This window comes from Maniola jurtina, chromosome Z (genome assembly GCF_905333055.1).
Source record: "Maniola jurtina chromosome Z, ilManJurt1.1, whole genome shotgun sequence".
Taxonomy (NCBI): domain Eukaryota; kingdom Metazoa; phylum Arthropoda; class Insecta; order Lepidoptera; family Nymphalidae; genus Maniola; species Maniola jurtina.
Window position 1 is genome coordinate 3,014,934 of NC_060058.1, and position 26,386 is coordinate 3,041,319.

General features: G+C 35.5%; 4 protein-coding genes and 1 long non-coding RNA gene across 7 annotated transcripts in view; 2 read left to right on the forward strand and 3 right to left on the reverse strand.

The window, feature by feature from the left end:
- Positions 1-812, reverse strand: part of LOC123880349 (protein SCAI) — a 58,617-nt gene extending 57,805 nt beyond the window's left edge. For 2 of the 3 annotated variants that reach the window (XM_045928446.1, XM_045928445.1), the window contains exons 1-2: positions 619-812; positions 393-506 (exon numbers count right to left, since the gene is read on the reverse strand). The gene's annotated coding sequence lies outside the window, so the exon portion shown is untranslated. Of the gene's footprint in view, positions 1-392 lie in introns of all 3 variants that reach the window. The other variant, XM_045928447.1, reaches the window with a different exon arrangement.
- A 6,570-nt stretch (positions 813-7,382) lies between these two features.
- Positions 7,383-13,224, reverse strand: LOC123880343 (nucleoprotein TPR-like). The gene is made up of 2 exons (XM_045928432.1): positions 12,972-13,224; positions 7,383-10,175 (listed from the first exon to the last, which is right to left on the reverse strand). The coding sequence occupies exons 1-2, from the start codon at positions 13,108-13,110 to the stop codon at positions 7,753-7,755; spliced, it is 2,562 nt and encodes an 853-aa protein (XP_045784388.1). The 5' UTR covers positions 13,111-13,224; the 3' UTR covers positions 7,383-7,752.
- Positions 13,225-13,722: 498 nt separating this feature from the next.
- Positions 13,723-15,175, reverse strand: LOC123880384. The gene is made up of 2 exons (XR_006799226.1): positions 14,743-15,175; positions 13,723-14,042 (listed from the first exon to the last, which is right to left on the reverse strand). It is a non-coding gene; the product is annotated as an uncharacterized LOC123880384 (long non-coding RNA).
- Positions 15,176-16,384: 1,209 nt separating this feature from the next.
- LOC123880363 (transcription initiation factor TFIID subunit 7-like) lies at positions 16,385-18,056 on the forward strand. Its single transcript, XM_045928467.1, has one exon. It carries the CDS (start codon positions 16,787-16,789, stop codon positions 17,999-18,001), a length of 1,215 nt encoding a protein of 404 aa, XP_045784423.1. The 5' UTR covers positions 16,385-16,786; the 3' UTR covers positions 18,002-18,056.
- A 3,671-nt stretch (positions 18,057-21,727) lies between these two features.
- Positions 21,728-26,386, forward strand: part of LOC123880348 (succinate dehydrogenase [ubiquinone] flavoprotein subunit, mitochondrial-like) — a 36,009-nt gene continuing 31,350 nt past the window's right edge. The window contains exons 1-4 of the mRNA XM_045928444.1: positions 21,728-21,829; positions 23,490-23,538; positions 23,909-24,100; positions 24,636-24,709. Coding sequence (XP_045784400.1) covers positions 21,812-21,829; positions 23,490-23,538; positions 23,909-24,100; positions 24,636-24,709 — 333 coding nt within the window. The 5' untranslated portion in view covers positions 21,728-21,811. The remainder of the gene's footprint in view (positions 21,830-23,489; positions 23,539-23,908; positions 24,101-24,635; positions 24,710-26,386) is intronic.

The window sequence follows — 26,386 nt, forward strand, 5'->3', positions numbered from 1 at the left end:
AATTATTATTATAAAAAGAGTGTATCATAAAAATCAAATTTTCTTAGTAAATGATTAAGAAAAACAGATACAACCAGCTACAAGAAGTTGTATAGAATTTAGATTTGATGAAGTTTTCGCTGTCTATTACGTAACGAGTTACGTCAAAGACAGCTTATCACAACCTAACCTAAAACACTTTTTAGTACATTTATCTAATTAATTCTCATTTAAATATGGTTTCGTAGGGTTTGAATGAATTCACTCCAGTTAATAGGCCTATACTTAATTATTATAGAAGATACTTAACTTAACCGATCGAACACAGGCAGGTTGTAAAGAGGTTATGCTGCAGTCTTATCGATTGTCGCTTACACTAGCAAAGTTTGAGGTTATAAACCACATAAACATACCGTACAGATGGTCGTCGATACGTATCCAATTCAAATCACACAGTAATTTAGTTATCACTGATTAAGGCACTGGCTGTATCAATGAATACATCTTGCTCACTATAATATTTAAGGCTGGAATCATCAAATGACATGATCTTAATTGCTTTGAAAATTCACGAGTATCACTCTTTATTAGTATTTCGAATGGTTTTTTGTAGCAAAACTTATAACTAATTTTTTATACCTCACAATTTATTGCTTAGAACTTATTGCTCATGGGTGGATCACCAAACTAACATTGGGCACTTGAGATACTTGTGAAACTGCGGTTACTATGAGGGAAGGCTCTTGATTTTAGATTTATAAGATTGTGGCTTTGCCCGTAGCCAAAAATGATCTAGTTCACAAAAGCGTCTTTAAATAGCTACCCTAATTTCACAAGCATGCTTAACGCATGCGCTAGGCTACTCTATACCACCCCTCTAGTATACGCTTTATACGTTACGAACCGTCAATGGATGACGTCACAACTTTGTAGTAATCCGCCCTACTTCGTGGTAGTAATCGTAAAGTTACTTGGAACTTAGAAATAAATAGAGCTGACATACATGGCTACGTTTTGATCGCCTTAAGTTTATCATTTTATATCTATTAGGAAGTTATCCCACTATCGAATTCTTTTTTCATTACTTTGTCGCAGCGAGACGAGCAATTAAAGAAAAACTCGCTCAGCGACGTTCTTTTGGCGGTCAAAACACTCGCACAGTTTATGCAGTAATCGTTGTTAATGTATGACGGGCAATTACTCGCCCGTTGAACTCGCACACTCGCTCATAGCCCAGCGATAAAACTATCTCCAACTACACAGTCGCTTGACGTTGCTCACTAACACGTTTTTAGTTTTAGCTCAATTCGTTTTTCGCTGATCGTCGGCTGCCTAGTAGCCAATAGCTATTAGCTACTGCAGCAACAACACGCACCGATGCAGCCCTGAGGCATGTCTTAGGCCTCATTTACACGAGAGCTTCTTTAACGTCCGTTAAATGAGCGTCAGAATAGAACAAAAATGTATTCCTAAGTCTCTTTTCACATGTAAACAAGTTTAAATTAAAAATTAATAACACCCCCGACAAGTGAAGGTTACAGTCACTAGAAAAGAGCTGATAACTTTCAAACGGCTGAACCGATTTTCTTGGATTACAGCTAAGAACACTCTCGATCAAGCCACCTTTCAAACAAAAAAAAACTAAATTAAAATCGGTTTATTAGTTTAGGCGCTACGGTGCCACAGACAGATACACAGATACACAGATACACAGACACATAGATAAACAGATACACAGATACACAGATACACACGTCAAACTTATAACACCCCGCTTTTTGGGTCGGGGGTTAAGAGGGCTCTCTCCGTCACTCATTTCATACAATCGTAGTTCCAATTTCATTTGAATATTAAGCAACCAAAGTCCATGAAATTTTGCAGACATATTCTAGAAACTAATATCTATGTCTGTGGTTTTCCAGATTTCTGTTAAAATATTCAGTTTCAAAGTTACGCGGTCTTAAAAATTTTCATACAAATCTTTGAGCCCCTGTAATTTTAAAACTACATATTTTTAGAAAAATCTAAAACACCACAGACACAGATATTAGTTTCTAGAATATGTGTGCAAAATTTCATGGACTTTGGTTGCTTAATATTCAAATGAAAGTGGAACTACGATTGTATGAAACGAGTGGAAACGAGTGACGGAGAGAGCCCTGTTAATTAAAAACAATAATAACATTGGTCAACACGACTTTCTGCCGTTAATCCCAATATATATTTTCGGTACCTGTGACATATAAGTATTAATAAAAAATATTAAAAAAAATATTTTACATCGAAGTATCTCTCCGTCACTCGTTTCATACAATCGTCTCTCTCCGTCACTCGTTTCATACAATCGTAGTTCCAATTTCATTTGAATATTAAGCAACCAAAGTCCATGAAATGCAGACATATTCTAGAAACTAATATTTTAGATTTTTCTAAAAATATGTAGTTTTAAAATTATAGGGGCTCAAAGATTTACGTATGTAAATTTTTAAGACCGCGTAACTTTGAAATTGAATATTTTAACAGAAATCTGGAAAACCACAGACATATTTATTAGTTTCTAGAATATGTCAGAAAAATTTCATCGACTTTGGTTGCTTAATATTCAAATGAAATTGAAACTACGATTGTATTGAAGCGAGTGACGGAAAGAGCCCTCTTAAAATAAATGATAAACTATAATTTGACTTAATTTTTGATAAAATTTCGATAAAAGGATTGTAATTGATCATTCTAACAAAAATAATACTGGCATTTGTAGGTACACGATATACCTACCCCCCGCTTACCCCCCGTTGGTTTATTTGCATTCAATATTGCTACAATACCTAATACGTTCTATATTTTGTTTTTTTTTCAACGCGTTATTGTTAGTAAAATTGTGACAAGTTTTTTAGAAAATTATGTTCTGGTTTGAAAAAATGTACTAAGAAGTAATCTGGTCATGTAATCACATAATATACACGACGAAAACAAAAACTTTGAGTACCTACCAACAAGATGGATCTGCACTTGGATGAAGGATTATAATCTCTATGGATCTGCACCTCATAGTGTCAGAAATATGAGTTTTCGAAAATCTGATCACGTGAAACTACAGATTGATTAGCGCCATCTATTGAGCGATCATACAAAAAATAACTTACATATTTCTGCTGTCTGTAAGATGGCGCTAGTAGCATCCTAATAAAAAAAATTCAAAAGAAAAATAAAACCGACTTTAAAAACCACAAACACTAAAAAGTACAAAATAATTTTTGTTTAGCTACACGTGTTATGTACCTAGGTATGAAGTCGAGCGAGCATATTAAAACAAAATTAGAAATCCAAGAGTGAAGCTCGCCCGACTTCATAGGTACCTAGGTACATTACACGTGTAGCTAAACAAAAATTATTTTGTACTTTTTAGTGTTTGTGGTTTTTGAAGTCGTTTTTATTTTTCTTTTGAATTTTTTTTATTTCACACTTTTTAGTGGCCCCACTGTACTATAATATGCTATGCCCAGTTAAAACCCCACTGTTTACTAAGCTATTACACTGATCGCGAGCAATTATCCATTGAGGAGTTCTGTTCTCCATCTCCGAAGATATTCATCAGATCTTCACCAAATTTATATGGCACAGTATACCCTTTCAAACAAAAAACAAATTCCAAATCGGTCCAGGGGTCTTTGAGTAATCCGGGAACATACATAAAAAATAAAAAATAAATAAAAAAAGATTCCGACGAATTGAGAACCTCCTCCTTTTTTGGAAGTTGGTTAAAAACAAGCTAATATGAGAGTGACACCCCCTGGGTACGTGAGTGGAGTGTGAACTCTGAAGCACACAGCTTGAGGGAAAGATTTTATATATCACAAATAAAGAACTGAATCCTAATCTACTAAACAAACTCCATTTCTTTTTTATTCAGGGTTTGCAGTCTTTTAAAAATAGTCAACTATTTAATATGGGGAAAAACAGAATGTGAAAATGTTTTTAAATTTTTATACTTAAAGCGCCATCTGTCGCTGCTGCATAAAACTAGCTGTAGAAAAGTTAAACTCAGTGATTGCAAGAACCACGGACCTGTCTATGAAAGAACAATTAAATTGTCTTCCTACCGCTAGAGAGAGATGCTCTTAAGGTGGAAGCGACCGGCCTGCCCGCGAAATTCAAATTTAATTTGGTTTTTCGCATTTTTAACCCCCGACCCAATAAGTTTGACGTGTGTATCTGTGTGTCTGTCTGTGGCATCGTAGCACCTAAACGAATGAACCGATTTTAATTTAGTTTTTTTTTGTTTGAAAGGTGGCTTGATCGAGTGTTCTTAGCTAGAATCCAAAAAAATTGGTTCAGCCGTTTAAAAGTTATCAGCTCTTTTCTAGTTTTCTTGTAGAAAAGAAGGTTAACTAACCGTTAGGTTCATAATATTATGTCAATTGACAAATGTCAAGCTGTCGAGATGGGCGTTGTGCCATAAAGCTAACGTCCATGGGCGTTGCCTAGATACATAATTATTTATTTGAAAATGAAAATGATGTTTTGGAAAACTCAGATCATAGATACTTTGGATACTACAGATACTACAAATCGGAAACGGACATGTCTGTAAGACCTCATTTCGACAGTTGAAGGTTACATATCATCTTTCTTATTTTTTTTTCATACACATCGTCATGATAATAACAATTATTATTATCTGTATAATAGCCCAGTAATTTGGTCGTCAAAAAGGGGCTTATCTGGAAAGTTTTCAGAAAGTTATGCAAATTGGTGGTTTTATAGATTTCGATGCGCTCTTTCCGAATTTTTATTTTGCCACCTCGTACCTTTACCGCTCGCGCCACCATCTTGGAAAAATGGCGCCCAAAAACAGTTTTTTCACGATAACTTCTTTCCCATTCATTTTACGACAAAAATTGCTATGTAACAATTAAACCAGAGACAATTTCCTACAATTTGTGTAGTCACCTTTTTTTGTAGACTCAATAGTTTCAGTGTACGAGCGCCACAAAGCCCACTCCAACACTCGTTTTGGCTAAATAACTCATTTCCACACCACCATGTGGTAGAGTGAGTGGCGTGATTTTTTTTATGGTATCGCCAGGTAGTCACCTTCAATTTAAGCCATCACTTCGTTCAGAGAAAACTAACACTCTTCAGAATTCTGCTCGAGATAAGAGCAGAGATAAATATAGGTACTGCATCGCAGTTTCAATCTAATGTGAATATGGACCTTTTTTTTTGGGTTTCGAACCCAAAGGATGCCAGCGGGACTTTATTACTAAGTCTCCGCTGTCATCCGTCCGTCCGTCCGTTTGTCTGTATCTCGTGAACCGTAATAGATAGAGAGTTGAAATTTTCACAAAATGTGTATTTCTCTATTGCCGTTATAACAACAAATAATAAAAATTTCAAAATGGCTGACATGAAAAAAAAAAAAAAACAAAAAAGTAATGTTATTTCTTGTTTGATGGTACGGAACCCTTCGTGTGCGAGTTGGGCTTGCACTTGACCCATTTTTTTATTTTTTTAGTTTCTAGTGCGAGGTAAAATTTTTCATGCACGAATTGTGATATTGTGTATTGACTGCGACCACATTATAAACATGCTCGAGACGCCGAAAAATCGGTCAAGTGCGAGTCCAACTCACATAGGAAGGGTTCCGTACCATAATACAAGAAATAATGCTCTTTTTTATTTTATTTTCATGACGGCCATTTTGAAATTTTTATTTTTTGTTATTATAACGGCAATAAAAATACACATTCTGTGAAAATTTCAACTTTCTACCTATTACGGTTCATGAGATACAGCACGCTGACAGACAGACGGACAGACGGATAAGCAAACGGATGACAGCGGAGGCTTAGTAATAAGGTCCCATGGGCATCTTTTGGGTTTAAAATCCAAAGAAAAGGCTCATATGCACGTGAGATCGAAACTGCGATGCAGTATATTTACTCTTATCTCGAGCAGAATTCTGAAGACTGTTAGTATTCTCTGGTCGAACTGATGGCTTAAATTGAAGGTGACTACCGGCTCCTGGAGATACCATAAAAAAAAATCACGCTACTCACTCTACCACATGGTGGTGTGGAAATGAGTTATTTAGCCAAAACGAGTGTTGGAGTGGGCTTTGTGGCGCTCGTACGCTAAAACTATTGAGTCTACAAAAAAAAGGTGACTACACAAATTGTAGGAAATTGTCTCTAATTGTTACATAGCCATTTTTATCGTAAAATGAGTGGGAAAGAAGTTATCGTGAAAAAACTGTTTTTGGGCGCCATTTTTCCAAGATGGCGGCGCGAGCGGCTAAGGTACGAGGTGGCAAAATAAAAATTCGGAAAGAGCACATCGAAATCTATAAAACCACCAATTTGCATAACATTCTGAAAACTTTCCATCTCATATTACAGAATTACTGGACTATAAAACCTGGTTTTAATTTTGTTGTCACTAATCGGGTTAAATAGTTAAAGACTCCACTCTAAGTTTTGTAGTCGAATATCTGGCATACGAAACTACAACAATGAAGAAAATCGAAGTTTTCCGAATAATATTTGTAGTGACAACAACATTTTTACAGTTTTCACTCGTCCAAGGAACGCGTAAGTAGAAAAATATATTATATTTACTTGCTGATGTCTTTGTCCACATAAATTTAGGTTTTTCAAATCCCGTGGAAAATCTGTGATTTCTCGGGATAAAAAGTCTGCTATGCCACTCTCCAGGTTTTAAACTATACCCATGCAAAAAATCACGTCTAATATAGAGACTAGGCAAGGAAAGTATACCACGACTTTCAAATAAATGCCGGCAGTTATCCATCATATTCGCCTCACAGATAGATCCCAGGTATGTTTTAATCCTATAGGCACCTTATCAGCGATTGCAGAACTAGCCGATAACTTGACCAAGAAAGCTGGCTATCCATTCGAGCGCCTGACCGCATACGTACAGTTCCAATTTTTTTATGAAACTTTCATGATAAACTACCTGGATTAATTTAACGTTCAAAGCTTCTGTGATAGATTCGTTTAATTCAAAACAAGCCAGTGTCGTATTACAATTGTTATTCTTTCGAAAGCTTTAACTGCTCTGATTTCAAAAGATAATATTTTAAGAGAGTAGATATTGTTGTACAGGACTTTCTCAAAAAATTTGGATATGATTGGAATCATTGCTATAAAGCGGTACTTAGTCAAACAGGTGATAAACCTTTAATGAACAAGTGTTCATTAAAGGTTTATCACCTGTTTGACTAAGTATTAGTTAAAGACCTGGAGAGTAACATAGGCTACTTTCATCCTGGAAAATCAAAGAGTTCCCACGTGGTTTTTACAAACCTAAATCTACGCGGACGACATCGCGGGTATCAGTCAGTTTTAAATTAAAATTTAAATTTAAATTATTTATTTATCTTTATTTATTTAAATTATTTATTTATCTTTGTTTATCTTTTTCAATAGAAATATTGCCACAAACAGGCTCAAAGTACTTTACAAGCATTCGTTAAAGGAATTCCTGAACTCGGCATTCAAGTTATGGACAAATTACCCGTAGATTCCGTCGTAGAAAATTTAATATCGTCGTTCTTTTGCAGTGTTGAGCTGTTCTAAAAGAGACTTTATTTCATTATCACTATCTGACAATTTAATTTCAAGTTCTTTAATTTTCTTTATAGTATCTAGCGATCCATCAGTATTTGGTGACAACGCAACTTGTAAGTTTTTTGGTTATTTCTTCATTTGCTTTGTCTTTCTCAATTAAGTTATTTCTGAGTTGCTGAATTTATTTTCTCATCGCATTTGCTGCGTCTTTGGGTTCACCGAGTCTTGTTTCTATTTTAGCGTGATTTGCGGTTTCAATGCGTTCCAAGCTTGTTTTTATAATTTCTAAATTTTTCAAAAGCAAAGACTGACCTTGTCGCTCTCTATTTATTAATTTTTTTTCAGTCTGCAAGCGCATTTTCGCATCTTTTAATAACTTATTTTCTAACTTTAAGTTTTCAACTTGTATTTCTGCAGTTGCTAGCTTTCCCTGTGCATTCAAAACTTCCTCTCTTAAATGTTGCAATGAAACTTCGTGCTTAGCAATAGTAGCATTGTATGCTTTATTTTTATCTTCTAATAATGAAATTTGTATTTTGTATGTGGCAATGTTGGTTTGCAATATTTTTAATCTTTCATTATTAAATTCTGAAATTGACGCACATTTACTATTTGCTGCTGTTAATATTGCTATTTTTTGTCTCATGTTGTCAATCTGCTCAAATAACATTCTCTGGTTCGTAAGTTTTTCTTCTTTGTAAGTTTTATATTCTTCTTTTAAAAACTCAAGTTGTTTCTCAGTTTCTTTATATTTTACTTCAAAATTTGAAACTTCGACTACAGCAGGTTTCTGAAGATTTTCTGATGTGTCCATTATAAGTGATTCATCCTTTTCCAAGTCCGAAGTATCTATGACTGAAGACATTTCATGACGTTTGCCTTTCATATGATCATGATAAAGCTTTTGAAACATATCACGCTGTCTTATAAGGCCATTTACCATTTTAGTTTGTGTTTCTTGAGCTTCTGTTAATTCAGTGACTCTTTGCTTCAAAGCTTCGATTTTTTTCTCCATTTCTCCACTCTCAAATTGTTCTTTATGGCGTTCTAACTCTTCTTGTTTATCTGTCAACTTACGAATCACCCGTAAAAGTTTTTGATTATTTGCTTGCAGCTCTTGAATGTTAATAAATGTTGCCAATGTCTTCGATATTATCCGTGAGGAACTCATGTCAGAAGAATTTGTAATATTAGTAGTATTTGATAAATCATGATCCCCATTACCTCGAGTATGTTCAATTTCTTTAAACAAGAAGCAAACTTGCCTACCTAAATCAGCCAGTTCACCTTTTAAGCAATTATTTTCACGGCTGTAATGATTAGAAATTTTAGATGCTTCACAGTAATCATCCCTTAGCCTGTTACATTCAATAACTAAAGACTCTATTTGTTGTGTCAAAGCTACATTGCTCTCCTTTGCTTCCAGATATTCTGCTCTCCGTTTTTGTGACAAGGGGACTTTTTCTTCAAGTTCTTGGAAAATTTCATTAAGAGTTATTTTAAGTTGCCTATTTTCTTCTTTTTTCTGGCTTAACTCATCAGTAACTGTAACTAATTGTGAATATATTTGAGTCAAGGACATGCCTGATTTTATGAGTTTACTAGCAGTAGCTGCAGATGGGGACAAATCGCTAAGAGCCATATCCAGATTTTTTGCTGTAGCAGCTTTTAACAAATTATTTGCATGTTCTAGTTCGTTTTTCAATGAGGAAATAATTTCATTTTTTTTGTCCATCAGCTCTTCATGGTCCACTTCAGCCTGTTTATACTTTGTTTCAAGATCACCATATTTTTCAATAGCTTTATTGAGCAGTTTTTGTAATTCTAAAATACCTTCAATCAATTCAGTGGTTTTTGCCTCAGCATCATCATGCATAGTTTTAAATAAATCAGACAATTTTGATTTTGCATCTATTTCTTTTTGATAATTTTCTGACATCTTATCTTCTACTTCTCTTTGTTCCATTAAGCGTTGTATTAAGTGTTTAGCCCGGTTATATAAATGCTTTTTAATTTCATTCAATTGCTCAATTGTTTCATTAGCTGCTTTTAACTCTTCAATTTTTTCTGCAAGTTGTGCTTCCAGGCTTACTAGTCTACTAGTATTATTTAGTCTTATAGTTTGTAATTCCATTGTAAGTCTATTTACTTCTTCAGTTAGTGCAGTAATTTGAGAATTTAACAAAACCCTTTCTTGATCCAAACGCTTTTCTCGGTATTGAAGAGAAAGTTCTTTACTTTGTATTTCATCATTCAAAGCTAACATTTCTGCTTCACATTTAGAATCTATAGCAGCACGTAGCTGTCGAGACAATGATATTTGATTAGCTGTTAGTCTTTCGATTTCAGTATCACGCCTTTCTAATATTCGGGTTAAATCATTTCTTTCATAAACTGCAGCATCTCTAGCACTTTTAAGAGAAATGGCTTCATTTTCTAAACATGTTATTTTCTCTCGAGCTTTTTCTAATTCTGTATTTAGAGATATAACTTGCTTTTCCAGTTCTGTGATAGTTTCGGTAGATACCTGTAATTTCTTGGCAGCATCTTCATATTTTGCGGTTAATTCAAGCATAGTTGCTTCAGTTGCTGAATTTTTTTCATCTGTAACAATAAAGTAAACATACTTTTACACAAGGGACATAAAGTGCATAGTGATTTGCATTAAAGATAGACAAAATAGACTTGTATGGTTATCATATTTTACAATTTATACTACAAATTAGGAAATCAAGGAAATCAATTGTATATTCTAATTTCAAATTACAATATACAATTGATTTCCCTGACATATTTAAAAGCTAAACATATCAGCAGGTAACTCTGAAAAATGCTAGAGTTATTGATCATTTAGTTTTTCATAAAAATGGGTTTGTTAACACTTTAATTCTTAAAGTTAACTTTAACTCTTAAGACTTCATAGCTGAATAACCCATATAAGCAAGACAATTTATCAGGTTTTTTCTTTTATGTAAAAATTGTGTAGCATAAAATATGCTATTCTTTTAATATGTATGTATATTCTTTATATCATAAAATACGTTTTGACCTCTCATAGTGGGACCCCTCTCTAACTAAGACAACTGTCATGTTAACCTGCCTATTTGGGAAACTGTGTGAATATAAAACCTCTAGTATAATTCATCTATACTAATAAATAAAATTGGAGTGTCTGTCTGTAATTTCGAAATAACTACCACATATTAAGGTCATATGGTTATTTGAACGATACTATAACTGAATCTCACGTTTTTAAAATTTTTGTCTGTCTGTCTGTCTGTCTGTCTGTCTGTCTGTCTGTTTGAAAAGGCTAATCTTCGGAACGGCTGAACCGATTTTAACGGGATTTTCACATACAAGTAGAGGATTGACCAGGGTGTAACATAGGCTACTTTTTTAACCGACTTTCAAGAAGGGAGTTGTGTTTTTCTACCTATGTACATCGAAATCTCCGAGATTTCTGAACCGATTTGCGTCATTTCTTTTTTCATCGATAGAGGAACTTTGCGACATTGTTTCATAAAAAAATTGGATTCCAACTCCTCAATCCTGATGCTGCAGGGGATCTGACCAATCCACGCGGGCGAAGCTGCGGGCATCAGCTAGTGATAAATATAATTCTAGGTCCATTGAGATCCCAGTTAAACATGTTCATTCTGTGAAAATTTCGGCACTCTACCTATTACAGTTCACAAGATACAGCCCGCAAACAGACAGACCGACAGACAGTGGAGTCTTGGTAATAGGGTCCCATTGACACCTTTCGGGTACAGAATCCTAAAAAGTACTTAATGCTAATATTTCCAACATTTTTAAAATTCTGGATATCAGATATCCCAATTTATAAAAGTACAAAAAAATATTTGCTCAAAGATTTGGCATTACTGCATTTACATTCAATCACTAAATGGTTTAATTGGTTCACAAATGATTAACAAAACACGTATAACAAATTATCATTTCAACAAAAAAAAATTATAAACTAATCAAATCACAAACGTTTTATACCACAAACATATCATTTTACAAAAGATCATTTGACAAATATTCTATTCACAAATGTTTTACTTTGCAAATTTGCTGAATATTAAAATATCATTTATAAAGTTATTATTTCACCAAATAATGTTTTCCAAATTAGCTATTTTACAAGTGTAAATTAAAAATTTATAGCACCCCCGACAAGTGAAGGTTACAGTAACTAGAAAAGACCTTATAACTTGCAAACAGCTGAATCGATTTTCTTGGACTATTCCGCGCCTACGATCCAAAGTATCTGAGTTTTCCTCCAAAACATCATTTTCAAATAAATAATTATGTATCTAGGCAACTTCCATCTTGACAGCTTGACATTTGTCAATTGACATACTATTATGAACCTAACGGTTATCTAACCTTCTTTTCTACAAGAAAACTAGAAAGCTGATAACTTTTAAACGGCTGAACCAATTTTTTTGGATTATAGCTAAGAACACTCTCGATCAAGCCACCTTTCAAACAAAAAAAAGTAAATTAAAATCGGTTCATTTGTTTAAGTGCTACGACGCCACAGACAGATACACAGACACACAGATACACACGTCAAACTTATAACACCCCTCTTTTTGGGTCGGGGGTTAATAAAATAATAGAAGATAAATTAATTATTTGATAAAGTTCCATCCAAGTTCCCTGTCACTGATTTTTCCTATATCATAAACCTCATTTAAAGGGGGGGAGTGAATGGGTGAAAGGGAAGAGACCTCCCCCTTGCGATTGTGGCCTGGTAGACGGACCAGTAAGTTGTGGTATAAAAACGAAATAACCACGAAGGGGATGGCTTCGCTCGCTCTTGCAGTTCTCGGTGGCTGGTTTTTCCTATATCATATTTTCCGGAAAGTCCAAAGTAATGGCCTGTAGTGGAGTCAAAATATTTATCAAGCAGTTCATTTTATCAAACAATTCATTTTATTTAAAAAAAATGTTATACGTTATTTTACAAATTAAAAGGATTAACAAATCAATTGTTTGTCAAATGATATTTTATGACATGAAAATTTGTCTAGTAATTTGTTTATTAGTGAATAATTTTTAGACCCAGAGGTTTTATAACGATAAATAAATGATTCATTATTTTGCCAAAATTTGTTTGTGGAATGAAACTTTGTTATTTGTTTCTTGTTAATTGATCGGTCACCGGTTTAATTACATAGCCTCAAACTAGACTATTTTGTATATTCAAATAAAATATAGAATAATAATGAAAAATGTAAAATGGAAATTTATTACCTAACTTAAAAATAAATAGTTCAGTTACGTATCTAGCTTAGAAGTTATAACAATTTTTTAGATTCTATGATATGCGCCTAGCTATAAACCCTTTCTAAACTTTAACAAGACAAGAATTGGACGGTAACTTACCGATTTGTGATTTACTGGTTTCATGCAATGCCTTAGATGTTAGATATTCTTCAAATTTTTGATCAATGTAGGTATTCATTTTATCAGCAACTGCATGAGAGATATTAGAGATTTCGGTTTCTGAATTCTGATAAAACATTTAGTAAATGGTTTTTTCACCGGCTTCCACACTCGCAGCCTCTATTTTCCGTTACACTTACAGTACCATTGACAATGGACAATGGCATACCGCATAGATAATATACAAATAACCAAGAGTATGTAAACACTACGTTATAAGAGGCAACAGTTCAGTTCCGTACAAAAACGAAAATTAAGATAATGTAAGACTTCGTCTGTGATGGCGATTGCTGGCGCGCGTGCTGTGCTTGTTTGGAGTATTTTTTTTTTTGTTAAGAGTGGCTGGTTTTTGTGTTAGTTGGTGTTTTTTGGTGGCGGAACTGACTGGGAAGCGCTCTAAAGGGGCGCCGCGCGTATGTCGGCAGGCGCCGGCACAGACGGAGTCCATACTTGTATAAATTCAATAACTTGAAAATATCACAAACTTGACATTGGCTAATCAGAGTAAAGCCAGATTTAAAGAAAAAAAAAAAAGATATTGTATGAAGTTTGTGGAGTGCTTCAATACCAACATTATATCACGAACACTGACAGAAAGACAGTACTGCCAACATTACCAAACAAGCAGCTCTGCTAGGGTTCTTCCTAACTTTAAAAAAAAAATTGAATAGGTTTAAAATAAAAGAATAGAAACACAGAAAATGGTTTATATTTATAATTATTATAAGACTTCATTCAGTAACTAAAGACAATAGTTAGGTATTTATCACCTGAGGTATAAACACAAATTTCAAATAAATATCATTTAGAATAATTAATGTGTATACTACATCAATACAAATGAAATTAATTAATTTAACTACTTAGTAAAAGCTCCAAACACCACAAACTGGCATATCTGAGCTTTAAGCACGATTCATGTTGTTACACCAGGATTCAGGGGAAAAATCTCCAGTCTCCATATCAGCATGTATTATCTTTTAGCCCGTTACCCTTATTCACTGTTTACAACTGTAAAGTTAAAATGGTATAATTTAATTTATCATACTTTATACATTACTAATGAACTGATTAATAAATAATCAGTCCAACAATAAAACATATTGGTATAAAAAAAAAGGTGGTTGAGTACAAGTGTGTCTTGTACCATTAAAATATGTTAAAGATATTTTACTTTATGCTCATACAGTTGGTATCTGGAAATCAGTGATAGTTAGATTTATTTCTTCAATTGTGCCACCAAACCTAGGTAAGGTAGATACCTGTATAACTCTCAAGATTCACTGGGAAGTATTGGAGTTATTAGTAATGATGATCAGTATACGATACTCAGATACACAGATCAGTATAGTAGTACGATTTTTACTGGCTCCTTTGAATATGCTATGATGGTCCTATCTTTAGATTGCGTTAAACTAGGCAAAAAGCCCGAACATAATGCAGAAATCAGATGGTCTGGTATAGACCAGTCTGGTCTGGTCTGTACCTACCTTATAACATATATTTTTTCAGTGATTGTGACTAAGAAGGAACACTGAAATAATAATGATTAAATTTTTATTTATTAAAAAAAAATATGTTCGTAACTATTCGAAAAATCTAAAAAATACAAAATATGCTCTTAAAGGTTACCTAAAACCTCGCGTTGGTTTCTGGTTTCTACCTTAAAAACTTTCCGAGATATGACACTTTGAACAAAAGTCGTACTCACGCTAATTTTTTTAATATCTCAAGGTCAAAGCGGAGTAGGGAGGCGAAACTTATATAAATCATGTTCATACATCAAGGCGATATTAATACCTAAGTTTCGATATAGGTTGTCATTTGGGGGCCGATTCGCTATGCTTATCCGGCTAGACCCTTTCCTCGATTTTCAACATTAACATTTTCAACATATTCCCTAAACTTGAGAAGATTCTAATTGCTGGCAGCCTATGTTCTACAATTACGCCCAACTGTCAATGTCATTCAAGTGCCAAACTGTTGTCAAACTGTTCTTCTTCATATATAACTAATGAACTAATGGCTTTTAGTAGTGCCACACTAGCACAATGCACTTCGCCAATGTCGCGTAGAATGGAAGAGCCACAAAGGGGATAGTTTAAAAATTGGCAATCCAAGATTCAAAATTACATTTTGCAATAAAAGGATTTAATTAATCATCTACAACAGCACAAAGACAACACAATTAAAGAGATCTAGAAAATATATACAAAATATACACACTAAAATATATTACTTATACTTTTATTTTGTTAATATTTACATACTAGCTGATGCCCGCGACTTCGCCCGCGTGGACTTAGGTTTTTCGAAATCCCGTGGGAACTCTTTGATTTTCCGGGATAAAAAGTAGCCTATGTGCTAATCCAGGATATTATCTATCTCCATTCTAAATTTCAGCCAAATCCGTCTAGTAGTTTTTGCGTGAAAGAGTAACAAACATACACACACACACACACACACACATACAAACTTTCGCCTTTATAATATTAGTCTGACTAGCAACCCGCCCCGGCTTCGCACGGGTGTTCCGGGATAAAATATAGCCTATACAGATTCGAAAGAATCCCTCTAAGTAATGGTGATTTTGAAATCGGTCCAGTAGTTTTTGAGCCTATTCAATACAAACATACAAAAATACAAAGGTTTCCTCTTTATAATATAGGTATAGATAAAATATATTACTTATACTTTTATTTTGTTAATATTTACATACTAGCGACCCGCCCCGGCTTCGCACGGGTGTTCCGGGATAAAATATAGCCTATACGGATTCGGAAGAATCCCTCTAAGTAATGGTAAAAGAAATTTTGAAATCGGTCCAGTAGTTTTTGAGCCTATTCAATACAAACATACAAAAATACAAAGGTTTCCTCTTTATAATATTAGTATAGATAAAATATATTACTTATACTTTTATTTTGTTAATATTTACATACTAGCGACCCGCCCCGGCTTCGCACGGGTGTTCCGGGATAAAATATAGCCTATACGGATTCGGAAGAATCCCTCTAAGTAATGGTAAAAGAAATTTTGAAATCGGTGCAGTAGTTTTTGAGCCTATTCAATACAAACATACAAAAATACAAAGGTTTCCTCTTTATAATATTAGTATAGATTTACTCTTTGACCAATAGCATATCAGTGCCACAGACCAATAACGGTCACTCAGAGTCATAAAACCTTCATAGTGAGTGATCCATCATAGACCATAGTGATCTATGGTGCCGGTTACACGTAATAGGTACCTACGTGTAACCGGCAAATAATAATATTATTATAGGGGTATGCATGACCACAGACCATCACCACTGCATGACTCTTTGTCTTATAATATCTTTATGGCCGTGCGTATGTCGGGCGTCGGCGAGCACCGGCACAGACGGGATCCATACTTGTATGGTTTAACTAACGTGTTGTAAATAACTACGAACTTGACATTGGCTAATCTTTGTAAAGCCAGACGAGAGAGAAAAAAAATACACACTGTAGCCAAATATTACCGTGCTGTAGCAGTACCCGCCTAGGATAATCATAGGATAATAATGTTCTGTGCTGTTCTGTATATATATAACTATATATTGTGCTATATATATAACCTTACGTAGTGCAATACTTTTGGCCAAACAAAAGATTTGTAGGGAGTATATGACTACTATACTTTAATAAGTGCTTACTTCTATCATAATATACACTCGGTAACTAAAAAAACACTTAAAAGTGCAGTCCTGTTCAGCAACAGCGATTCCAAGATGAATAAAGATAAACGAGAAGCGGAATATCCTACAGAGTTGGAGTCACAGTTCGTACTGCGCTTGCCAGAAGAGCCTGCTAAAGTGCTCAGGGAACTCCTGAAGTCCGGCGATAGCCTCAAAAACCGTCTAACGATTCAAATAGAGAACGACATGAGGAATGGCGAGGTACGGTTGGACCACTGGTTGATGCATGCGAAGATCATTGATCTACCTACCATCGTCGAGTCCTTGAAGACCATAGATAACAAGAGCTTTTACAAGACGGCAGACATCTGCCAAATGATGATCTGCAAGGATGAGCCGGACCAGACGCCGTCGGAGGAGGAGGCTCCGTCCAAGCATAAGAAGAAAGACCCTTATAAGGTCGACAAAAAGTTTCTATGGCCGCATGGCATCACTCCACCGACTAAGAATGTTAGAAAACGCCGCTTCAGGAAAACTTTAAAGAAAAAGTATGTGGAGGCCCCTGAAATAGAGAAGGAGGTGAAGAGATTGCTGCGTGCGGACAATGAAGCTTGTCAGTTGATGTGGGAAGTGATCAAGGAAGAAGATGAGCCACACGCTAAATCAGATGCCATACAGACAGCTCCCAGCAAGCCTGAGAAGAAGACTAAAGCTGAGCGCAGCAACAAGAAGGAGAGAGACTCTAAACCTGATATATCAAACCGAGACTCCTCTTCCAATGTTGTAGATATATTTGGTGGTGCAGTGAGCGACAGTGACATTGAGGAAGATCCGATGGGCCGTGAGATGGAGGAGAGCCACATGTCTCCTTACGACAGCCGTCTGTCAGACACCAGCTCCATAATCGGGATGGGTGACATTCACAAGCGAGATACTTATCCTATAGAGTTTGAATCCCAAATGTTTCATGCTCAGCCAACACTTAAAAAAAAATCCACCAAACGCCGTTCTTCAACTGTCACTTCTACAGTCACTCGAAGTGGAGGTTTGTCATCGGAAGAAGACGTGGACTATCTGTCCCGCGATATGTCCAAAGATAACATGTCTCTGAGAATGGAGCAGTTGCGGACAGAGTTAGAGGAGCTCAAGCAACGCCGGCAAAGAACGCAGCATGAAATTGCTGGAATGGAGAATGTGGCTTTGCGGCAACGCTTCCAAGATATCTTGCACACCCTGAACCAAGACGTCATGTATAAGGAGATGGAATACCAAGGCCTCATCACATTGCAGAATTCTGAGGATATTTGAGGAACGTATTTCATGTAAATAGTGAAGCTATTGTGCTCTCTATTTATATGTGCAAGGAAACTGAAGTTCTATAAAACTGGACTTATTGCAGTTTAGCATATTATTAATGAAAAATTATGAATCATGTTTAAAAATTTGTAGTATTTTAAGTCAGGGGTAGGTTTTAAGTTGTTAAATGTTGAAAGTATAATTTAAAAAAATTGATTTTGAATTAGGGAACTCTTATGTATCATCTTATTTTTACTAAATTTCTTTCATGTAAATAGAATTTTACATTAGTTAGTAGGTATCTAATCAATGATTAAATATTTAAAAACATGACATGTAAATTTGTATAACTGTATAATAATATAATACAATGGTTGATCGGGATAACCGTTGTAGATTTAATATAATATGATTAAATTATGTCGAGGTTAAATTTAAGACAAATGATTTTTATTCCTTAAAAAATGGATATAAGTAGAGGTTATATTTTATATTTCTATATAGGATAATTAATTGATATTTTCTAGTTACATTAACATTGGTCTACAGTGCACAAAACAAGTAATCCTAACATGGTTGTTTGGTCAGGTCGTAGATACACTGCTGAGATCTGTTTTGTAGAATGTGCAGTCATTCAGATTGTATTAGGTACTTGTTTTGCGCACACTAGACTTGATGTTAGCTTAAACATAGGTAGCCGATTAAGTTTTTGATGAAGGTATCAGATATTTAGTGAATGTATTTTAATTTGATTGATTTTTGTAATTGTGTAAATTATTGCATGCCGTAAGGCTAAATTTGGTCGTACTTACTATAAGCTTAGATTAAAACCAATGTATATAAACCAAATTTGCAATAATTTTATTGATTGATTGATTGAAAAACTTTTATCATGAAAATTAAAGTAGCTACAGTAAAAAAAACTACTTTTTATTCCTCTCTTAATGTCAACTGCATTCAAATTTCAATTTAGCAGACTTCACATACCTATGCAGTTGTCAAATGTTAAGGAAAACTCTCAGGCTTACATGTTTTCCTCTTCAGCAATAGTAATTCTAAAAAGTTAGAGGTGTCTGCCCCGGGATCGAACCCCCGATCTCCCGAATAGGAGGGCGACGTCTGAACTACTAGACTATCAACGCTTTCTATCATTTATTAACCCCCGACCCAAAAAGAGGGGTGTTATAAGTTTGACGGGTGTATCTGTGTATCTGTCTGTGGCATCGTAGCTCCTTAACTAATGAACCGATTTTAATTTAGTTCTTTTTGTTTGAAAGGTGGCTTGATCGAGTGTTCTTAGCTATAATCCAAGAACATCGGTTCAGCCGTTTGAAAGTTATCAGCTCTTTTCTAGTTACTGTAACCTTCACTTGCCGGGGGTGTTATAAATTTTTAATTTACACTTGTTACTTTTTACTGCTATTATATACTTATTTATTAATAGGTAGGTACTCAAAACCAAAGAGCAGGGGGAAAGTTGATGTAAATTAAAATACAGAAAAAAAATTGCAATCATATTTATTTATCTACTTATATAAAAAAAATCTCAATAGTAGATCATATTTACATTATAACACTAAACAATAATAAAGAGTGAAGCACGAGGATTATACATGTTTCACGATTTTGGCACTACTGTTGGGTGGCGCCAGTTGGAAAAAAAACCTTAATTTAATTTGGATGCTTTTTTCGAACACATACAGACAGAGAGAGTGTTGGCAGAACAAGGCGTCGGGAACTTAGGTCAGCTTCCCGAGGACTGATTTACTGCGTAGGAATAGACCACTCCTACTTAGATATATAGGAATTACTTAGATATATAGGTTGTAGGAATAGAATACTTAGATTGTATACAGTTAAAATCTAGATCTAGAGATAGATAAAACCTTCGTCTACTACGGATTAATATGGGCAACACCTCACATCACGCGCGTTTTAGGAACAAAATCAAATTCCGATCATACAAAATACTGTGTGATACAATTTAAGGTGCCCACGCACTTGAACTGAACTGCGCGTCGCGTCAGCGCCCCGCACGATATTCTCTCCAGCCGCGCCGCGCGGCAGTGACGTACGCGCGTCGCGGCTGGAGAGAATATCGTGCGGGGCGCTGACGCGACGCGCAGTTCAGCTGCAGTTCAGTTCGAGTGTGTGGGCACCTTTAGAGCCTCGATAGCTCGACGGTTGAGGAGTGGACTGAATTCCGAAAGGTCGGCGGTTCAAACCCCACCCGTTGCACTATTGTCGTACCCACTCCTGGCACAAGCTTTACGCTTAATTGGAGGGGAAAGGGGAGTATTAGTCATGATTAGCATGGCTAATATTAAAAAAAAATGATTTCATAACTCCGATCAAGTGGAACGGACAAATAGGCGATTAACCTAAAGGCGAGACACAGACGAGAGTCAGACTTCGGGATACTTTTTAGTCCAACAAACAAATCGCTTACAAGTTACAACTGCATCGAATAACGCACACGAATGACTAAATTGAACTGCTCTTGTCGGTATAATAAATATATAGTAATATATAATGAGGTATAGTATTTGGAAAATTCAGCTTGCATATTCATTCGCAAAAAAGGATTGAATAAAACATAACTTTTAACGATGGAATGATTTGGAGAAATTATTGAAACGGTAATAGGTTACCAGGTTTATTAGAATATCGATGTTGTATTCAATAAATAATTGTAACTGTTGAGAAATTTCTCTTCGTTCTCTTCTCAATTGATTCAATACTCACTTTCGAAGGAAAGGAATTATGTCGGCAATTCATTACATTGATATCGGAAAGTGTACAGTTATTATTTGACACGTGAAATTGGATATTTTCCTGATAATTATCTATCTGTCGAACATGGAATGGATACATCTGGCGTTCATGAGGAAATAGTTTTTATTTTATCGTATTTCACGTGAAATTATGTCCTCTGCTACTATGATATTGGGTGTACTTTAGTCTTCTATACTATGAAACAAATTGTAGGTTACGAACTAGGTAAGAAATTTTTCAATAAAGCTTACAAAACCAATAGGTACTTTTTATTTCCATTATTCTAGTATTGAGTGGTCAAGCGAAAAGGCAAATGGAGTGAAAATAACTGATCGAGTTTAAAGTTTGGAGTCGTGTGCTGAAGCTAAGCTGTTTCACTAAATAACTATTTCATTCAAAAAAAATCTCTTTGACCATAATGAAGATGAAAATCCAAGAATTAAAATCTTCTAAAAACCATTTCCAATCCCTATTCGCTTGATAACTGACATATTTTAATCAAAATTAACTGAAAAGAAAAACAGAATTTTAGTGTGTTTTATGATCTACTAAATGAAGCCCGCGACTTCGTCTTTGTGGGCTAAGACTAAGAATCCCGGAACTCTGGTTTTCCGGGACCATAGATAAGTATTTAGTTATTTATAATATTAGTTTAGATATAATAGTTATATATTTAGCATCTAGGTAATACATTCACTTAAGTGTTCATTGAGCGGCTATGCTGCCATCTTCTATGAAGAAATCCTAATAACTTATATTATTCCTCCTGTGGCTGCCATCCCTTTTTACCCGACTGCGGCGAAACCCAAAGGAGGGTTGAATTTGACCTGTGCGTATGTGTATATGCACGTGTGTGAACACGCGCGTACTCGAAACATTTAAAAACTTTTTGGGCAATTTTTCAAAATAATTACCATGTATTTATTAGACACTTACATCTGTCACTAGCTTCACTACTTTCAACAAAAAAAAAACGATTGTTGTGTTGTAGTGTTATGAAAATTGTGTGAGATTTTATAAATAAATCTTACCTATTGATTCAAAATCATGTTTCGCGCTGCATTGGTACGAATTCCAATTAATTTGTAAAGCCGGTGCTTCCTTTTGCTGTATTTATTATATAGCGTACCTACAAAGACATGAATATACACCGCTGCGTACCTACCTACCTACCACATTTATTTTATTTTGATGCTCAAAAAAAGAAATGTAATGTAATGTAAAGTATGCAAATTAAGTATGTATGCATGTGAGTTTCTTTGTTCCACCATATCTTCTAAATGCCTGAACAGATTTGGATATATGGCCCATTGGGATATGGTTCGAATCCTTACATCATACCGATACACACTGGCTATATATTTATTGAAAATAAAAAATTCTTTGCAGCGATCCTACAACCAATGGGCTGGTGTACTAGTTTTAGTTTTGTACATTATCTCCAACTGACCAATCAGAGACAAGTAACTGCAATCCTGGAAGGAGTATGCCAGTTTTTGTGCAACCCATAACCCGATTTTATCCGCAAAAGTTCTAAATTGACTTAGCCTGAAATCGAACTTAGGATATTGGCAAAAAAACTCAAAATTATACGTATTATAAAAGCGAAAGCATCAATCATCGGCTATTATTTTGTCCCGGAAAATTTTCCACGGGATCGTTACACACACACACACGCACACATACACACACACACACACGCATGCACGTACGCACGCACCCAGGCACGTACGCACACATACAAATAGTGTAGTATTTTGAAAAAATAAATAAATAAATAAAAAAAAATTAATTACAACATGTAAGTACCTACTTATCGTTTTTAAACTAATTTTGACCTGCACGGAATAGCCTGTATAATGTTAAGTAAGGCTAGTCTGGTATCACCTCTGTGCCGAGCATCATAAAATACCTATTGATCGTGCACGGTGCAACCAAGTGGGTACCCTGTCATTCTATTTACATACAAAACAAGTTAGGTACATTTACCTATCTTGTTTCTACCGGGCACCGGAATGTGATTGGTCAACGTTCTGGGTATTTGTCATCCGTTAAATATTTCATAGTAATGTTTTCATAGAGGAATGCGCAGCGCCCAGGCAAGTCGACAAGATGTAAATACCTATAATAATTATATTGATTAAATAAAATTTAGAGCCTCAATAGCTCAACCGGTAAAGGAGTGGACTGAAAACCGAAAGGTCAACGGTTCAAACCCCGTCCGTTGCACTATTGTCGTACCTACTCCTAGCACAAGCCTGACGCTTAGTTGGAGAGGAAAGGGGAATATTAGTCATTTAACATGGCTAATATTCTTTTTTTTTTTTTTAAATATCCTTAAAAATCGAAGAATAAGTACGTGACAGATTCCCATCAAAATCGGTTCAGCCGTTACGAAGATTAGCCCGTTCAAACAGACAGACAGACAGAGAGACAAAAATTTTAAAAACGTGTGATTCAGTTATGGTATCGTTCAAATAACCAAATGAGCTTAATATGAGGTAGTTATTTCGAAAATACAGACAGACACTCCAATTTTATTTATTAGTATAAATATTACACTCATTCCCATAAATGACTTTTCCACTATCCTGGGAGCGTAGGATTTGGGAGCCTATTATGGTTTCTAGTTCGCCTGTCGTAAAAATCACCGATTTTTTTTGTACTTAACTAAGAAGTTTTGTCGTACAAATTAAAAAATATTAAATTAAATTTATGTTTACAGGTAGATTTCCGTATACTTATAAAGAATAACATCCGGATGATCCTTAACGGTATGTTTTACCTAATAAGTCTTGCACGGTAACCGTCAAAGCTTAGGTAGGGGCAGATACGTGTTTAACAGATCAATTAGATCATAGATAGATGATGGGAAACAAGTATTTTTAGAAGTTTATCCGGCTGGAGGCTACGGCCGTGGCTAGATACCATCCTACGGTAAAGCCGTCCCGCCAAAAGATTTACACCTTGCAGGTGTCGAAATAATAAAATATAATACTGAGATTAATTCATGATTAATTCTTGAAAATTTTTCAATTCTTCAATGACACTGTCAGTCAGTCAGTCAGTTACCTTTTCTATTTACTTATATATTTAGCTTACGTTACTTTAATATAACAAATTAATGTTACAATGATAACACAGTGCCAAGGCGGAATGGTTCATACACCATCACCCATCACCAACATGACTGTCTGGTGATAGGCGCGGGCGGCGCAGGCTTGCGCGCGGCAGTCGGTCTCGCTGAGGAAAAATTTTCCGTCGCGTTAGTCAGCAAACTGTTTCCCACTCGCTCGCACACTATTGCTGCGCAGGGTGGAATGAATGCATCGATCGGTAAGATTTTCCTTGGTATTGACTTTTTTAGGGTTCCGTACCTCAAAAGGAAAAACAGAACCCTTATAGGATCACTTTCACTTTGTTGTCAGTCTGTCTGTCTGTCTGTCTGTCTGTCCGTCCGTCCGTCCGCCGCGTCTGTCAAGAAAACCTATAGGGTACTTCTCTATATAAGTGACCTTGACCTAGAATCATGAAATCTGGCAGGTAGGTAGGATTTGGATTTTTTTTTGTTTGAAAGGGTATACTGCGCAAGTGTTCCCATATAAATTTGGTGAAGATCTGATGAATATCTTCGGAGGTGTAGAACAGTTCATTCCTCAATGAATAAGAGCAAATTGCTCGCGATCAGTGTTATAGCTTAGTAAACAGTAGGGTTTTAACTGTGCATAGCATATTATAGTACAGTGGGGCCACAAAAAATTGTGAAAAAAAGAAAGAAAATGAAACCGACTTCAAAAATTATTTTTTACTTTTTAGTGTTTGTGGTTTTGAAGTCGGTCTTATTTTCCTTTTGATTTTTTTTTACACACAGGTAGTATGCATGAAGATGACTGGCGTTGGCACTTCTACGACACTGTCAAGGGCTCAGATTGGCTTGGCGATCAGGTAAGGAAGTAACTAATTCAATTAATTAATTTATTTTGTTCATTAGACACACTTAACAGACAATGATAATAATAACTTTGTAATATAAGCCATAAAAAACTAGTCACTCTCCAAAAAAAAGTGGGTACAAATGCAAGTGTGTACAAAAACTTAGATTCTTAGGGCCGGCGCACATATATGGCGGAGCGCAGCACAGAGCATGTCCGCGAAGTTTTCTAATCGCGTGAATTTGTACCTGATAATGCGCGAGCACGCGCGGGACTTGTGATGGTACGGTGTGATCGTCTATACTAGTGGTTAAGATTAGGCATTATGAAGAGATAAATAAGAAATAAACTCAGCTGAATTATAGAAACACCTAGGTATTTAAAGTCATGAGTTATTTACAAGTAATTAATTGGTACAGTACGTTGGGTGAACACGTAGACTTCTCGACCAGCTAACAGGTTTACACGGATTGAATTATAAAAAATTAATGTAAAATTTCAACTCCTCAAAATAGATATAATGAGTGGAGAGATTTGCTAATTTAGAACGTCCTGTTAGTGTGGAAAATCAGTTGATACGTGTATTTGCCTTATTTAGGCCATCGGTTTGAGACCAACCGGCATTCCTCAAGCACGGGGGGAGCCCTACACTGAAATCTCAGTCTTTTAGCATTGTTATCGGGGCACAGCACTTGGACTCTCCTATTTCGCTGCGAAGCGTTTTCAATTTGCCTAGGTACGGAAACCTAGGTTCTTTTCAATGAGCTCTGGGCTCGCCCCAAAACCATGGTATTTTTGTATATTTATATATTTGTTTGATTGATTGTCAATAAATTGGCCAATTTATTAGTTCGGAGAGTCCAGCTGTATAAAGACATGACGTGTTTGCTTTGTGCCGGAATCTCGCTGCTGGTACGTCACCAATCAACCATGTACCATAAAATATCAAGCAAAGAAATTACAAAGTACAGCAAAACTAGTATTTTTATCTTATCAAAACTCGGTGATTCACAAATTCAACTGGCGTCGGTTTTAACAGATGATGTTACCTAAAATGCTGTTTGGGAAAGATCGGTACACCATAAAAAAAAAGGTACCTACCTGCCTCGCCATCTGTCCTCCGGAGGCAGCGTGTATTCCATTGTCTCGTTCAGGGTATTTTAGTAGGTAGATGAAATTTAGCTGTTACTCGAAAGTATCCTCGACAAGGTCCCTTTAAGGTGTCTTTAGCCTGGGATTCGAACCCAGCCAACCCTATTATCTTTAGTAGTGGAGAGCATTCTTGGTATATTAGTACTAATCGTTTTGTGATAATAAAAGTATAAGGAAAAACCATCGTGAGAATTTCACATAATGGTATAAAATACCATATGATGAAGGTAAACTTGATCGAGAGTTCTCTATGAAGTCCGCGCTCAGTAGTGAGCCGGTGAAAGCTGTTCATGTTGATGAAGACGATGTTTATACCGCGGTAGCTAGTAGTTTATAGCACACCACCTTATTTTAGCTATTGAGTAATTTTTCTACCAAATCTATAATTGTAACGACAAGTGTCATTCCATCAGACTGCATTAGACTGCTAATTCAATTTTATTCCCTATTTAATGCTGAATAAGAGCTAGTATTATAAATAGGTGCACTGCTGAAAAAAAAAACCTAACCTAATTTTTACTTAATAATAGGAATTGTG